The following is a 16,043-nucleotide window of genomic DNA, read 5'->3' as shown; positions in this document are numbered from 1 at the left end:
TTTATATTGCACAACACAGGGATCAGAGAGTCTGTCAGCAGCATTCCAAAAGACAATATCGAGGAACCAGATAGAGAAGTGTCCAAAATTACTTTTTGTCCTGGCGCTTACCATCTAGATCAAACGCTGCTGCATCATACATGTCCAGGTATGTGTAGCTCAGATATTTCCAACTTACCTTTACGCCTGTCTATTTCTCAAATTCGTTTATTCGTCATAAAGTGAGTTTATAAGTGTAAAGGCGATGATTAGGTAACTGAAGACGGACGAACAGTAGTAATAATTTCATCGGTGAGATAACGTGGAAAATTGATGTGAGCGTGAGCTGGAGGGCGACTTCTCTACAAACATTACGTGTATGATATGCATACATTTTGTCCCGTCTACACTCTCTTATATATGCTGTTTATGCAGCTTCTGTCATGTATAATACCAAATATAAACACAACTTTATGTAGGTACTTGAGAACCCAGACTTATATAGCGTTGTAGGTGTTTGTTTGAGAATACAGGCTTTTGCAGTTGTGATGATGTTTGTGAGAAGGCTAAGATTTTGTATTTTGGAAAGTGTTTGAAGCCTTTTTATAGTTGTGACGTGTTTGAGAGAACACGAATTATTTTGCATATGTGGAGGTATTGATAGCCTATAGGGCCATATCTTTTTGTAGTTGTGAGGTGTTTGAGAGAACACGAATTATTTTGCACATGTGGAGGTATTGATAGCCCATAGGGCCATATCTATTTGTAGTTGTGAGGTGTTTGAGAAAACACAAGCGTGTGTGTAGTTGTGAGGACGTTTTTGAAAACATGAGAACACAAGCTTTTACTAATTGTGAGAGTGTGAGAATACAAGCTTTTGGTATTATGATGTTTGGGGGAAAGATTCGTTTTGTAGTTGTGAAGGTGTTTGTCAGAACATAAGCTGTTTTTGTACTTGTAAATGTTTTAATGAAAACCGTGTTAAAATCAGAACATTCCTTTGTGCTGTGTTGACAATTGGCGTCTATATATAGTGGCCATTCATATAATGTTCATCTTATCACCCTACTTAGCAACCAGAGAGCATTAAGCAAAAAAGGGTTACAAAACTACCCTAGGCAGCAGGGACGTTGAAACTTGGCCCAAACCTCCCTGGAATCTTAGTAGACTCCCCTAAATAAAACCTGGTCCAATTATCCCTGGTAGATTTACAGAACCTGTTCTAAGTAACCAGTACCATAAGCATTATAAGTGCCAGTGTTATAAGTGTCATTTTATTTTTAAACAAAATTTTCTGCACCTAAAGACGTAGAAAGCTTACCACGCTGTCGCGACTGTTTGCATTATATGTCAACAAGGTAAATTCTAGTTGGAGTCAATTCTTCTTTTAGTGTTATCATATTCGGAGAGTGCAATATACATGATATTATTTGAATATTTTTCAACGATGTGACCAAATGTTTGCTAACCTTCCCACATAAATTAGCTACAACAGACTCTTGCATGTATAAGAACATGACCGGAAAGGGGGAGGATTTAATAGTAGTTTTACTGAGACACATTTATCACAGAGGTCAATAACACCTAACAGGGTGTATTGAACTATATATATTTATGATTTAACATTGATATTAAAGGCGGATTACACGGATTTATATTAAATCTTGTTAGAATCAGCCCAGGCTGTCCCCTGTCATTTACCACAAGTTTTAACCTAGTGTTCCCGGCGTATCTTTCAGTGCCACATGTGACTGACGGAGACAAGAGCCGATTGGAGCAACAAGAGGCGCTAGAGTAGCAAGCGGGCAACAACTCATTCGAATGGTTTCCACAGGGACCCAGACGCATGACAGGGATTTCAGAGCAGGAAGGTAAGGGATACATTATCAATGTCATTTCGTTAATTGTCACATGCCGGATTGATCATAATAATGATATAAATAATGTCAGATATGTCAGATTCTACATGTAGCTATTATATTTTCCACATCACATTCGGCTTTAATTAGAGTTGATCTTGTATTTCATTTTGTTCTGGGGTGTCTGCCGTTCATCTTGTTACCTTTGTATGTGGATGTCTGCATGGTGAAGTTCATTCTTTGTGTTTTGTATTGTTAATACTTATTATGGAACCATATTCGCTATAAAGTAAAACTCAAGTTGGATTCGCAAGGAAATACGAAAAAACATCCAATAAAACATTAAGAAGCGTAGATCTACCTGTTATAACATCATGAACGCCAGTAATTGATGAGCCTGATGTAACTATTGCGTATCTCAGATGTACACGTGTCCATAACTAGCTGTAATTTCACATTTGTCCTCCGCATAGAAGAAAAACAAACCAACTTCTTTTACTTTACGTCCAAAGGGGATTCATTGTTTGTGAATTGCCTGTCTCCGAAGTTAATTTTAATTATAGTTGGAACTAATTCTAGTACAGTTTATACGAAACATTAGTTTAAAAGAAAATGATCTGTTGTTGCCGAAAGTTGTAAATTTGAAGTGTCATGAAAGGTTTCATAGACATCTTTCTCCTTTTCTCCTCTTCACATATTTCGGGATATTTTAGACAAGGAAATTAATTATTTGACACAAAGTACCCAAGGTAGGATGGGGTAGTACCGGACAGAACTTTGACAGTGAAGGTTGTGGTCTACGGCTCGACTCTACAATGTATTAGCTGGGTGCTAATGATGGCTGTGTGCCTGTTGGATGGGGTAGTACCAGACAGAACTTTGACAGTGAAGGTTGTGGTCTACGGCTCAACTCTACAATGTATTAGCTGGGTGCTAATGATGGCTGTGTGCCTGTGTCTCGACATGGATAGCTGGGTGCTGGGAGGGCTGTGTGCCTGAATTCCAATTCCATTGCCAGTGTGTATTAGCTGGGTGCTAATGATGGCTGTGTGCCTGTATATATGAATTCCAAGCTGTGTGCTTCGAAGCTGTTTTGCGAGGCGGTGTGCCCTGTGTTTCTGTAGATGGTGTCCATGAGGCTGTGTGCCAAAATATTGTGGAGGACTGGGTGTCCGGATGAAGCTACCTAGGAGTTGATGTAACCTCTTTATGTGACCCCGATAATAGACAGGCCTCTTGGATACGCGTGAAACATATAACTACCGTGTCCTCTGATACTATGGAATACATGTGCAGAGACTGTAACGTCAGTTTATGGACTCTATAAGTTACACCTATTGGTGTAGGGTGAACTATTTGTAAGGAGTGAGCCTGGGGTTTATGTATTGTTGGGAGTGATTGAAAGGTAGTTGATCAGTGTGATTGTGTAGTTGTTTGTGTTTGTGTTTTTGTTTTGTTTTTTTATATTGTATGATTTGCTTGGTTGTAAATAAATGTTTATATATGTTGGTTATAAGTTGGTTTTGCTGGTTTGTGTAAATTTTGGCATAATATACCACACTTCGTGTCATTCTTTACATCGTATTTCTTGTGAATATTATTCGTTGGAAACATGTTTGTATGCAATCAAGTGGATATTTTCTAGTGCCGCTTGAAAATTGATAATTTCGTAAATTAGGTATTGTCCTCGTAAACCGAGCAATGCTTAAGATGGTTATTACAGTTTGAAGTGCGGTCTGTACTTTATTTATAAATGCCAAGGATAAGAGCGTAAGGGGAAGTTGGGGAGTTATAAAAAACATTATACTACAGATATCTCGGCTCCGTTTTACATGATAGTAATAATAAGCTATGTACGAATAATTCAGTTAAAATGATGTCTGCTGGAACCATATTAACCCTTGACATCGTTTCTGAACAACTCACACTGGTGAACTCAAACAAGGACAATGGATACATAAGTAGTCCTAATGACAGCAACGGAGGGACTATAAAGTCATTTGTGGCCGAAAGTGTCGGACAAATAAAACAAGACACATTGGTAGTCTTGAGTGTTTATCGGCGAGGAGGAGTAGTCTACAGGTGATAATTAGTCTTGTGTTGTAAATCTACAACTCAAAATGGCTGGTTATGATGTGTGCTATGTCGGGTTCTAGGATACAGTATCCATAAAATAAAATATTAAAACAGTTAAGTCGAAATTACGAAATGCTTATCGTCAATGATATCATAAAGTTGCAAGACTATGCTGGAATTCACAATTTCAGTGTTGATATATGTTAATAGCGCCTATATATTAAATTCATAGGAATCTACAGCTCAATGGCCGCACACATTAGTGTAAAAATAGCGACCGTTATATCTCTTTCCCTGTGGTTTTATTACTACCTATCTTATATAAACACACATTTAAGTGTTCGCCTCTTTTGCCAATATATTTGTCCTTTCGTTGCAGATAGATAGCTTAATATTGATAGTTTTCACATTTGTAGCCTCAAATGATCTTCGAGTATCCTCTGACGTTACCATGAGACCGCTATGTAAGATAATACACATGAATAGCTATAAAAATAATTGTAAAAAGCTAGAAGAGCTTTCATTCCTATCCGGAAGAATTCGGAGCTAGAGGTTGTGGTAACCGTCAAATGTTGACCTTTTAACCTTTAAACACGTAACTTAATACCTTGAACTTGATCTCGTTTTTTTCAGGATATAGTATACAATTATAGCACTTGCAGAGTATGTACCTTTGTAGACATTTTTAAAAGTCTTCGTTATTTATAATAGGCTGCCGACCTTATAAAACAACTAGAAATCGTTATATTCCAAAACATGTTTACATGTTTATCTTTTTTCCTTTTGATGCAGTAACGATGTAAAGCACGTTTGATCCTTCCATAAACGTCAATTGTAGACATATCAGCTTTTACTAAACAATATCAATAAAAGTTGACTTCATTCAAATTGGGCGGACGTTGAGTCGCCTTGTCAGGAAACCCAAGCACCCGGTTCTCATATAACCGGAAGTAGATAAGGTGTTGTTCCCTATTGAAGGTTAAAATGGCAGCACGCAACAATTCACTATCAACTAACGCTTTAGTGTATTTTCAAGGATACGAGGGTGATTGGACAAACGACTAGAGGGCATTTATTTCGAATACTTATAATTCGATCATTGTGGATCATCGATTTCTAAAGGAAGAAATAGAACAAAAATCAAGCTATATAAACGTATGTTTATGGAGTAAGAGTGTGTCTAGGACCAGACAATGTTCATATCGAAAAGTGTAAACACATGTTTTGAAGTAGAAGGGTCAGTTGATAAGAACTTCTGAACCTGTAAAACGTAGTTGTATAGTAAATTTTTGAGGTAGTTCATACTCTGTACGACTCGATAGAGGAGGAAACAGAACAGAGCACACACTAGGCTAATTCACGAATAATGAATACTGAGCATTTTTTGTTATACGCGAACCATTTGTAGAATGGAAGGGGTTTTCAAAAGCGGAGCTGCACAGGGAAGTGTATTATTTAAAGAACATTCAAATATCTTTGTCGTCATGTTAGATGCGAAGTCTTCATATTTGATTGATCGATCCCACAACAAAGTTAGAGGAAATGCCGTACACATGTAGGGAATCGGGGTCAAAGATGAATGAGAAATACTTAACGTAGATATGCCGATCACATTATAAAGTGTAATTGTTTATCGGTAAGTGCTAGAAGTAACCGTTTTGTTTAAGGAGAGTAGACTGGTTTTCATTTTTCACAGTGTTTTTGAATTCGTGCTCACTCAAGTTCGGCTCCCAAATAAAATTAATGAGTTATTTTGTGTATAGAGTCAAAATGCTGAATTTGAAAAGTAAAATGATATCAATAAATATGTTTATACGTTCTAAAACATTTGTTTACAACATGGAATTATTCAAATGTTGCTTCCTTATATCAAAGACATTTCACACTGTATTCTGTCATCAGTCATCAGCAGTGTTTGAACTGTATCTACCATCTATTAAAGGTAGTCAATTACACCATGTGTTTCCGGAGAACTTTCTTTCAAGTTGTTTACATCAATAACAAGATTCAGTACAGCCCCCGTCTCCGGGATGTCAGGATTCGATATTCGATTAAAACGCCAGGCAGTTAACACACGTATGTTTGGGTGATCTCGCTAGGTCTGTTAAGCTCGGTTATAAATCTGTACAAATGACTGACGACTAAATTTACTCTACGGAATGCCATATCAGTATTCGCGTCAACGAAATTCCATTTTTACCTGTGATTTAACAGGTGTAATCAATCACATGATTGATAAATTAATTTACACAGTATGATATTACCCGTGTTCACGATGTAAATTTAGATAAGATTGAAAAGGTGGAATGGTGGTAATGGCGACCGTAAACAGGTACGGTATTTTGTCGTTTCTATGTTGTTTGTCTATACAATCTGTTGTAGGATGTGATTTGTAAAATTATGATCGGTGTCTTATCTTAGAAATGAAATTATTACAAACTAAGGATGCCTACGATTTATTAACAGTGTTTCGTGTGTTGTATATTTTTAATAGCTTCACAGTATAAAACGACGAACCCGTGTAGTTATATTGAAAATGACTTTTAATTGATGCGAATACCGAAAGCGGAAAATTACAATTTCACAAGCGCTGAGGTATTCACATCTCATCGATTTTCTATATGAAAATGATAATCTAAACTAAAGGAATTTTAATTGGTCTCGTTTGTAAGGTATAATTTGTTTTGACAATTATCGCAAGCTACTTAAAGAACAAGTAGAAAACATGCTTGCTGTAATTGTACATATGCTTACATTAGTTATACTAGTATATACGCTAAATGTTAGCATACAAGTATATACGCTTACTGTAATATACATGTTTATATATTCGTTTTGCTGTAATTACACTAGAATATATCCTAAATGTCAATATACAAGTATATGCGATACTGCAGTTAAACACATTTATATAATTACGCTCATTGATAATCATGCTAATGTAAAACAATAACACAATGAGCCTTACTGTTGTCATTGATACTATTGAAGTATATGCGCTTACCATGTTTCATTTATTTGTATACAGTAAATTTAATTATATAAATGTTTGAAGTAAGTAAGAAACAAAATAAAGCCCAAAATTCCGAGCCAAAGTATTCCTGGTATAAGGAAACACCGAAATTTAAAGGGATGTTTAGGTCCTAGACTACATGACTGGGTTTATCGCTAGTGGTATACAGTACTAACTAGTCAGTCGCAATAACAGACAGGATATTGAGAACAGACAAACACTGTGATATAATTTGTTTTGATCCTGACAATAGTGTATTTTCGTGACCCAGATGGTTGTCGCCTTTGTTCACTCTTGGCAAGTCTGTATAATTATGTGAGTCAAACCAAGTGGATTTTATTGCATTAGTTGTTACGGGTGTCAATAGAACTCTGTTTGACCAACAACCTGTCTTCTTGTTCACCATGCCGGATAATTTTAGGTAAGTGCCCATAATGCACTGCGTCAGGTCACGTGGTAGCGACAGAGGAAAGTTGCTAAGTAATTTGTCTTCGAGCTATCACCTTAAACCACATATATATTAATTTTTCGTTCCTATATCGATTTTGTCAGATGCCACTGTTGATACGAGTCTATTTGTCAGATACGATTGTTGTGACGAGTCTATTTGTGGAAGATATGGATGTCTCGTCGATGTCTTGTTATTATATTTACAATTTACTTGTGCGTATTAAATCTTTCTCCATTCCAGAATGACATAAATACAAAATTCCGAGCACGAGAACAATCATAAAGAGAATCGCTACATCGCTACATAAGAAAAGCACAGACACAGATTTACCTTAGGCCTACCTTGATCATTTGTTCCTTAATTTTTACGAATTGCGAACATCAATGATATTTTAACAGACTACTTAAAGCGAAGGAGATGGGGAACAAGAAGTTTAATCAGGAGTTTGTTTGTTTGTTTGTTTGATTTTGTTTAACGTCCTATTAACAGCTAAGGTCATTTAAGGACGGCCTCCCCTGTGTGCAAGATGCATGCGTGTAGTGTATGTGTGTGTATTTTGGGAGGCTGCGATATGTTCGTACGTCCGCCCTGATGTCGTTAAATCTGCATCCACGTTTGTATTGTCACTGTTGTGCTGTTTTACATAGTTATGTAAATTTGATGCATTGTACCACTACATACATCCTTGTTTATGCAATGTATTTATGACACACAGACAGCTGTGTCTGTTGCTGAACAAAGGAGAACAGCTGAGTCCTGCCAACTTTACATCTTATAATCACTTACAGCTCTATATATTTCACAACCAAACTCTATTACAACAATGATTACTTTCATTTCCTTTTATCTTTAGTTACATATCAGTCTACCTTGTTCATAGATAAATAACTGTTGAGTCACTTTTTCATAGATTGTTTTAAGTATGCAGATGGTCTGTTTTGATTACGCCCGGATGACAAACAAATGTATCAAGGATTGTCTATTAAAGATGCTCAAATCTACGCTTCAGAATTTTCATTATGGTCATCAAGATTCAATTTTTTAAAGCCGGGCAAAGGAAAAGAAAATATACTTAAAACGTCGGAGATAGTTGTTAATCTCTCTGGATACCACGACAAACGCTACATGAAAATATCCTCACCTTTTCCCACCAAGTCAGTCCTTTAAGTGGATATTATTGTATGTTATTTTGATTGTTTTTCTCATGTTCCACCCTGTCCTAATGTCATATGGTATACCAATTATTGTACCTGTCGTCGACAATGTTAGACTTAACAACTAATCTGTTATAAAACTATCATATAAAATTTATGTATGCGAATTCGAAGCTCAACCAACAACTGTTTACTGAACTATGGTTAGTCTTTAAAATTCTTACCAACATTTCAGACGCACATGAAGAGGGCTTCAATATTTCTGATGATTCCTTTACTGAAATAATTATTGTACATATTTTTAGGGGTTCGGATAGGTTAATCGAGGTCACCTCGTATGAGGAACGCTATTTTTGATCAGTGCAAGATCAATATACGTGAATGGAAGAGCTTTTGTTATTTATCTTAAACATTCGTATGACTCAGGCAATTATCGGATTGGCTGGGTTATTACGTGAACCACAAACATGGAGGTCGTAGTCCTGATCATTAAAGGGAAACAAACCGGATTTCATTTCCTGTCATTGCCTAACACTGTGATATTCCTAATCACTTTCCTAACAAAATAAATCATCTTGTTTTCAAAATAAAAATAATGAATAGTTTGTTGTACTCTTGTAATCGGTGTGCTGACTATAGGTGTATTTATCTGGAACAGTCTGTCGCGTTCGGTCGCCGGAGGCATTGCCTAATGGTTTTTGTTATGGCTTATACATATACAGTTATATTTTATCTTAATATTTCTACGATTGGTATTTGATAAGTTTTAAAATAAGACACAGAGCATTTTTGTCAGCTGTGCAGATCTGATTTGAATTGAAGGAGCACTCACCATGACGTAAAGTTTATCGAAATATTGTGGTCATGTGACCCAAAATATAAGTAACGACACGTGCGACCATTATTTTGAATAATCAACGGCATTGACCACAAGCATGCTGTTATATTGGCTGTTAAAACGCCATTAGGAACGTTTGCTCTCCGAAATTACGGATAAATTTACTTATGGATTTAGAGCATCAAAGGATTCTTATGGAGCAATTGAGGACATTATGTCAATTTGTTAATTGTTACGAGGATAATTACCAGGTGATGGCTTACAGTTTAGACAAAGATCTGGCACTTTTTAGTTAACCTTTGTTCCGGTTACATATTGTGGACGTACAATAAGGAGGGAGTACTGGAATGTGACTAGGAACACAAAGCCCTGGTTCAAAATAAGTCATATTTACTATGTGTATAACAGCAGTACAACGCCATGGATTTTCAACCATATGCTACCTTTGTTTGATAATGCCAAATTTCGATTGTGGCGTGTGTTTTAACACTTTTATCTTCGTTGGATATTTGATTGAAACGACATGGCAGAAAAACTGTAATAAATTATCCGTGGTTGGTTAGCCAAACTATTGTCCAGGCTGGAGGCTACTGGAACACAGACCTTGTTTGTGTGGTTTTGTGTTTATATAGTGTTACACCTCGATAGACTGTAGGGAAAAGGTTTCGGCAGTACTCTTTGTATCAAAGGAAATCATGGATACTGCATGATTATTAGATGAATTCTTCGTGGAAATAATTGACACCATTTTGACATTTCCAGCGATAATTTAATTCTGTATTGAACAGAATTCTGTCAGAAATGCTGATACAACACCATCTCAAATATCACCGTAAATCTGCCGGTCGTGAGGATTCCTCAGAAACCCGGAAAACATATCGTATCAAAACCGTTATCAACCAATCGGGATCAATAAACGGAATCCCAACATATCAAGCGGATAACTAAGACTTAAAGCAAAAAGCCGAAGATTTGTTCCAGAAAGTGAGGTGATCTCTGGGATTTAAATGATATCGTCAATGTTAACATCTTATGGTGATAAAGCTGGGTGCGCACTCCGGCATGTCAAGGAGTCTGGGTGCAAGGTTGGCTAGCTCACCGGGTGAAAGTCAATTACAGGACGCATGGGGACGAGGATCGATACAGACTGAGGTGACAACAGGAAGGATGTGTGCACAGAGTCTGCAGATACGGCTTAATTAAAAGATAAAATCACTTCAGTATGATCTCGCCCTAGAAATCGATACCAATTTATCAAAATTACTGCAAATAATGCAACATTGCTGTCATAGGGAAGTTTTTCAGCCAATCCACTTGAGCCCTTGTTTTATGTTTCCCGAGCTATCGTCGCTCGTGTTTGCACAAGAGAATGTTGTAGAGAGCCAATACGCCTCCACTATAGAGCGTTATGTATATGTACCACATCTGATGGCGAACAATGAGGAGCTTACATGTCCTTCTTATCTCCAATCAATACACTACGCGAGAACAGGGTACTTTACTTAGCTAAAGTATTTACCAACTTATCAAACACTTGTTGGCAAGTACAATTTTTGTAGATTTAAACTATTTCAAGCCCTTAGTACGCATACAGATATTGAGATATGCAGATGACACAGGATTGGCCAAATAGTCTGCTTCAGAGAGTATTATAAACAATTGAAGAGTTTTACCCTAAACACGTATGCATGTTTAGTTCGAGAAGGAGGAGTGTTTTAAGAGTGTAAAACATTTTTTCAAGTTGTGCAACAGCAGAAAAAGTACAGAATACTACAAAGTAAGGAGTAATATTACGAAATATTTTGGAACTCCATAACCTGTGTTTTGTAATGGCACCAGCGAAGACAGACAAACAAGGTGCGGACTGTATGTATTAGAGATCGAACGACTTTTATTGACATACCGTTATGAAGTATGTATTTATACTATTGTGAATATCGTGTTTGAATTTGATCTGCTTGACAAGATGTCCAGTTAAAGAACATTAAGTCACTGGTCGATCTTTTCCTCTGGATTGTTTGCGTTGTTAATGGGACGACATGGGATCCATGTATATGTCAGAACACATCCTTGACCGGAACTTACTGACCACTGCATACAAGGATTTCTGGTGCTCGGGGGACGAAACAGAAGGGTTTGTATTTTAACCATAACATGTCTTGACCATTAAGCGCAAAATGTTTAGCGGTCGGTACCGTTGAATTTATAAATATCTATATATAAAGCAAAGCATGTATTTTTATTGGTTCTTTTGCGTTGGCTAGGCCTATCGCCTATGTATGTATATAATGTAGATATGGCATTTGTCTGTAGGTATTGGACATATCCTCTATAGGTATGGCAAATGTCTGTTGTTATGACATATTTTTGTAGAAAAATCATTTAAGATGCGAAGAACTTTTTACTACATTTCGTGTCCATTTTGTCCCTATAGAACTCATCAGTGGACCTCGAGGTTAAAACCAGGGAATTCCATGTGTAAAAAGTAGAAATGATATGTATTTGTGTCTGTAGGTGCGATTTAGAAGAGCTTCGTGAATTTAAAGTGATGTTTAAATGTAAGGAAACTTTTCCAATTATGAAATCTCTCATTCAGAACTTCAGCGATGTATATGAAGTAATTCCAAACGAAATAGAAATATTATTATGATGTTGCTGACACTGGTATAACTGTAGTTAAAAATGCGTCTCCGAGTATTTTTTGCGGAATGTAAATGACACTCACACTGTTTTTATGGTACAAATAGTGTTTCAGTCTGTTTAGTGTCCCATCTGCTAAATTAATAAATAGTAGGAAATCACCTAAAATATCATATTGAGTATAATATCTGATAAAATAGTACATTATTTTATCTCCCACGTTACCAAAGAGACGCTAGTAAACTAACCTCTCATCTTTACCACATTGATATATCTTTTTGATATTATCCAATATCTGTCTCCATTGTTACAGGTTATGACTAAAAATATCGTTATGACTTTAACATAGGGAAACTAAAACAAAGGTGAGAGCCTTCTTCGTTTGATGTGGAGAATATAGAAATATACAAATATTGGACCAGACCACAATGCTAATACATAGCGTCGGACGCGTAGACAAAAAAGTCTCTTTAATGTGCGTAGCTTCAATGTAAGGTCAACAAAATATCTATCTCTTTATAAGCTATAGACAAAGCGTATATCTAACAGTATCCCCTACTCTACGTTCACTCCTGGTGATAAATCCTGATATGATGGTCAAATTCTGCTCAGTCTTGATGCATTTGATTAAAATGAAAGAAAATTAGGAAATTATTCAATCATTTTTAGAAAGTTTTTAAGGCATGCTATTTGTAATATGAGCTTGTCCAGCAATAACACCTATATAACTTTACGTATGTACGTTACATTTTTTTGTACGTTTTTTTATGTACCTTTAACCTTACCGAGTTTCTCTATCGAGGGATTACATAACTTTATGCAAACCCTCAGCTTGACTCATAATGGCCTATCCCTCCAATAGTTTTTAAACTTTATGCAGTACCATCCTCGCTCAATTGCATCTTACATCATACAACGCATTGAATGGATTGATAATTATAAATATAATGACTGGGTGTGTTGATGGTGAATAACACTATTCACACTGTCAATGCGCAGGTACTTATTCCTTTTGATTATTTTGAAGAATAAGTAACAAAATACCTGCTACTTTGCTGTTTGTTAAACGTTCCCGAATGCACGTTATTTTGCCATTATTGTCTCACGTCATGAACTCTCATACCTTCCACTAAATGATATATAGTATTTCAACCGGTTAATTAAGTGTTGATTTGTGTCTCTTTGGAAAAATCTTAGTTAAAACAGCCGTTTGAAATTTCGCATTCTTCGACTTCGTGGACCTCCCTTTTGGACATAATCCGCAATGTAGTTCTACATATGATTTGAGATGTGATGAAATCACATCGTTTGTAAAACAATGATATCATCGTCAGAAAATACCGTGTAAATTATGGTACAAAGATGTCGGTTTTTCGAAACTGTCATGCAAATTGTGAAAGAGAGAATCTGTTTCTTGACAGCGTCAGAGTGTAGAGAGAGGTTGGCTGCTCGACAATGACATTCATATTGTGGAAGATATTTGACATCTCTTGACCGTTTGATTATTTTCAAATTGTTTATCCGGCATTCGTTGTTTAATTTTCAGTTCTTAAAAGAAAACAAGTTTTAATAACGTCATATTGAAACTTTGAAAACTAACAATGTTGAGATAAGCATGAACAAACGGTCTGTATTTAACAGATGCTTGACATAATATTCAATCACTATAAACATAATTCCTTTCTTTATCATTACATCTCTATTTTAGCAAGAAGGTCTCGACTCAACTTGAATAACCATGTAATACCCTTATTTAACGTGGCCAACGATCACCTAAATCAAAATAGCTTCTACTGGTTTATCTTTTATGTCTATTAAAACAAGAATGTTTAACTTAAACTTTTTTTTGCGGAATAATTTAAATGTCTAATTAGATCGATGATTGCCAGTCGAGTTCACAACTGAAGGCCCTTTGCTTTTCTTTGATACCTCGTGAAATGTTGAAGGTATTAAAATATTAATACAAACACATTTTAAGTGTAAAGTATAGCCTGGAACGACACTTAAATCGTCCTTCTCACTGATCCAAGATACTGTTCGAGATCACCTATAGCACTAACGCTATCGTTAATGTATAAGTAATACTCTTTACATAAACCGTAGGACCTGATAGGCCATCCAATTAAATTTTCATATTACCATCTGAATGCAGAACGAGATTTGTGGGCTATATTTCTATTTTGTTTTCCCATGAATAAGTAAAAGAAATAACATTTACGTTAGTGAAGCAAAACCTCAACTGTTCCTCTAACAGGGACATTTTATATATTTTAGTTAAGGATTATTTTTTTTAATCTTCATGTGAGACCGTGAGTCTGATTAGAGCGTAGACATGGGATATTCGTCCCTTGTATTTGTATCCTATGTATAGGGAACGTATGCATATCAGATATATAAATGTATGTATGGTAAGTATCTAATATTAGTGTTGGATGTGATCGATTCTGGGTCGACTGAGTGTTTAACCGGGGGAAATGTATCAAAATGGCAATTAATCTATCCTGAACACATTGTTGGAGCTGTGTATCGATACCTACTTGAACCAACACGGTTTTACTTAGCACATCGGTTTATAACAAAAGATTGAAGGTTTACAAGTGAGTGGTATGTATACTGAGTTACGGTAGCAGTAAAAAGTACTATATCAATTGGTGTGGAATGGACAATATCCGTGTATACTTTGGTCGTGTTTAGCTTGTTCTGGTCAAATAGTGCCTAATTGTGTAGACCACGCCATTGAACTGTCGGCACGGATATTTGATATTTGGCAGCAGTGTATTTGACATTCATTTGTTACTTTAAGTGAGAGCGTACTGGACGAAACATAGAGATCAAACGTTATCGAACAGTTTGTAAGCAAGTAAGCACAGAGGGGCTATTGTTTTTCATTTTCATGTGTGAATGCTTAGATCAGAACAGAACATAACGTAAATTCTTGAATTATTAGTATTTTATGACGATATAGTGGCGTTTTTATATATTAATTAAATTAACGGTTTGAATTTACAAATGTATGTGCATGTACCTGGAACCAAAGATGATGACGTCAGGATATGTTAACAAACAAGAAGCCCTCAAACTTTTGTAGAAGTAGGATTTGAATCTTTCCCCCTGTTAACAGCCTCATGTGGTTGACATATCAGCCAGTTTGTATTTCCTGGACAGAGCGATGACGAGATTTATCAAGTTGCCACCGCCGTGTGGAATTATATGATAAATACAAGCGAACGGTGCGTTTACGATGAGTCACAGTATGTTGATATATCGTCTTTTAAAAAACAGGGCGTGTGATGGTCCCCTGCCTCCCGGGTCAAGCCGCGCTCGCATAAGGAAGCTGACAGATAGCGACATTGTGTGTCTTTCTAACCTGAAGGAGACAGGCTATACTGTGTCCCCGGAACTTACCAGGAACGATAACATGGTGACCTCAAGCAACTTTGCCAAACTCGACAAGGTAGGTACACAACATAAAAAATGAATTGATTTTCAAGTAAAATGAAATAAAGAAAAACAACATAAGAGAGCAAACATATTCATCATGTCTAGGGACAAAATCGTACCTATACAAACAATCTGAGATAGCAGAAATATAATACCATAACAAGACAATGAAAAACCGGTTTGGCAGTTAATCTACAAAAACAAAAACAAAACATAAACGACCGCCTCTGAAGAAGAAGACGAAAGCCTGGAAAAGTAGATGAAATATTGTCTAAAGAGCAAACCTGCACGATAGGTTTTTGCAAAGGTGAGACAGCTTTTACAATGAAGAGAAAATAGAAGGTGAAAATAGAACATAGACAAATGCCTATCTGATGACTTTCAAAAAAGTAAGATATAAATAATAGAACAAGTTTCGAAAGATGAGAAAACCAATAAATATAGACGGTAGAATAACCTTACACCAAACCTAATGAAGCATGTGACGACACACCCTCATACAACATTGTCATTAGTCGACACAGGACGACGCAAAATCATGCAACATTGTCGCTATAAGACACAGGATGCCCCCCCTCCTCCTCCTACCCCC

The 16,043-nt window shown here is 36.3% G+C and overlaps 1 protein-coding gene across 3 annotated transcripts in view; it reads left to right on the top strand.

The window, feature by feature from the left end:
- LOC110464787 overlaps positions 1 to 16,043 on the top strand; it is a 54,915-nt gene continuing 38,872 nt past the window's right edge. The window contains exons 1-3 of one of the 3 annotated variants that reach the window (XM_021520209.1): positions 1 to 148; positions 1,719 to 1,850; positions 15,293 to 15,464. In XM_021520209.1, coding sequence (XP_021375884.1) covers positions 1,801 to 1,850; positions 15,293 to 15,464 — 222 coding nt within the window. In that variant the 5' untranslated portion in view covers positions 1 to 148; positions 1,719 to 1,800. Of the gene's footprint in view, positions 149 to 1,718; positions 1,851 to 10,760; positions 11,505 to 15,292; positions 15,465 to 16,043 lie in introns of those variants that run through there. The other 2 variants (XM_021520207.1, XM_021520208.1) reach the window with 2 other exon arrangements.

The sequence above is a fragment of the Mizuhopecten yessoensis genome, unplaced genomic scaffold (genome assembly GCF_002113885.1).
Source record: "Mizuhopecten yessoensis strain PY_sf001 unplaced genomic scaffold, ASM211388v2 scaffold11033, whole genome shotgun sequence".
In the NCBI taxonomy this organism is placed as follows: Eukaryota; Metazoa; Mollusca; class Bivalvia; order Pectinida; family Pectinidae; genus Mizuhopecten; species Mizuhopecten yessoensis.
The sequence above is the reverse complement of the archived record's forward strand: the minus strand, read 5'-3'. Positions and strand labels throughout refer to the sequence as shown.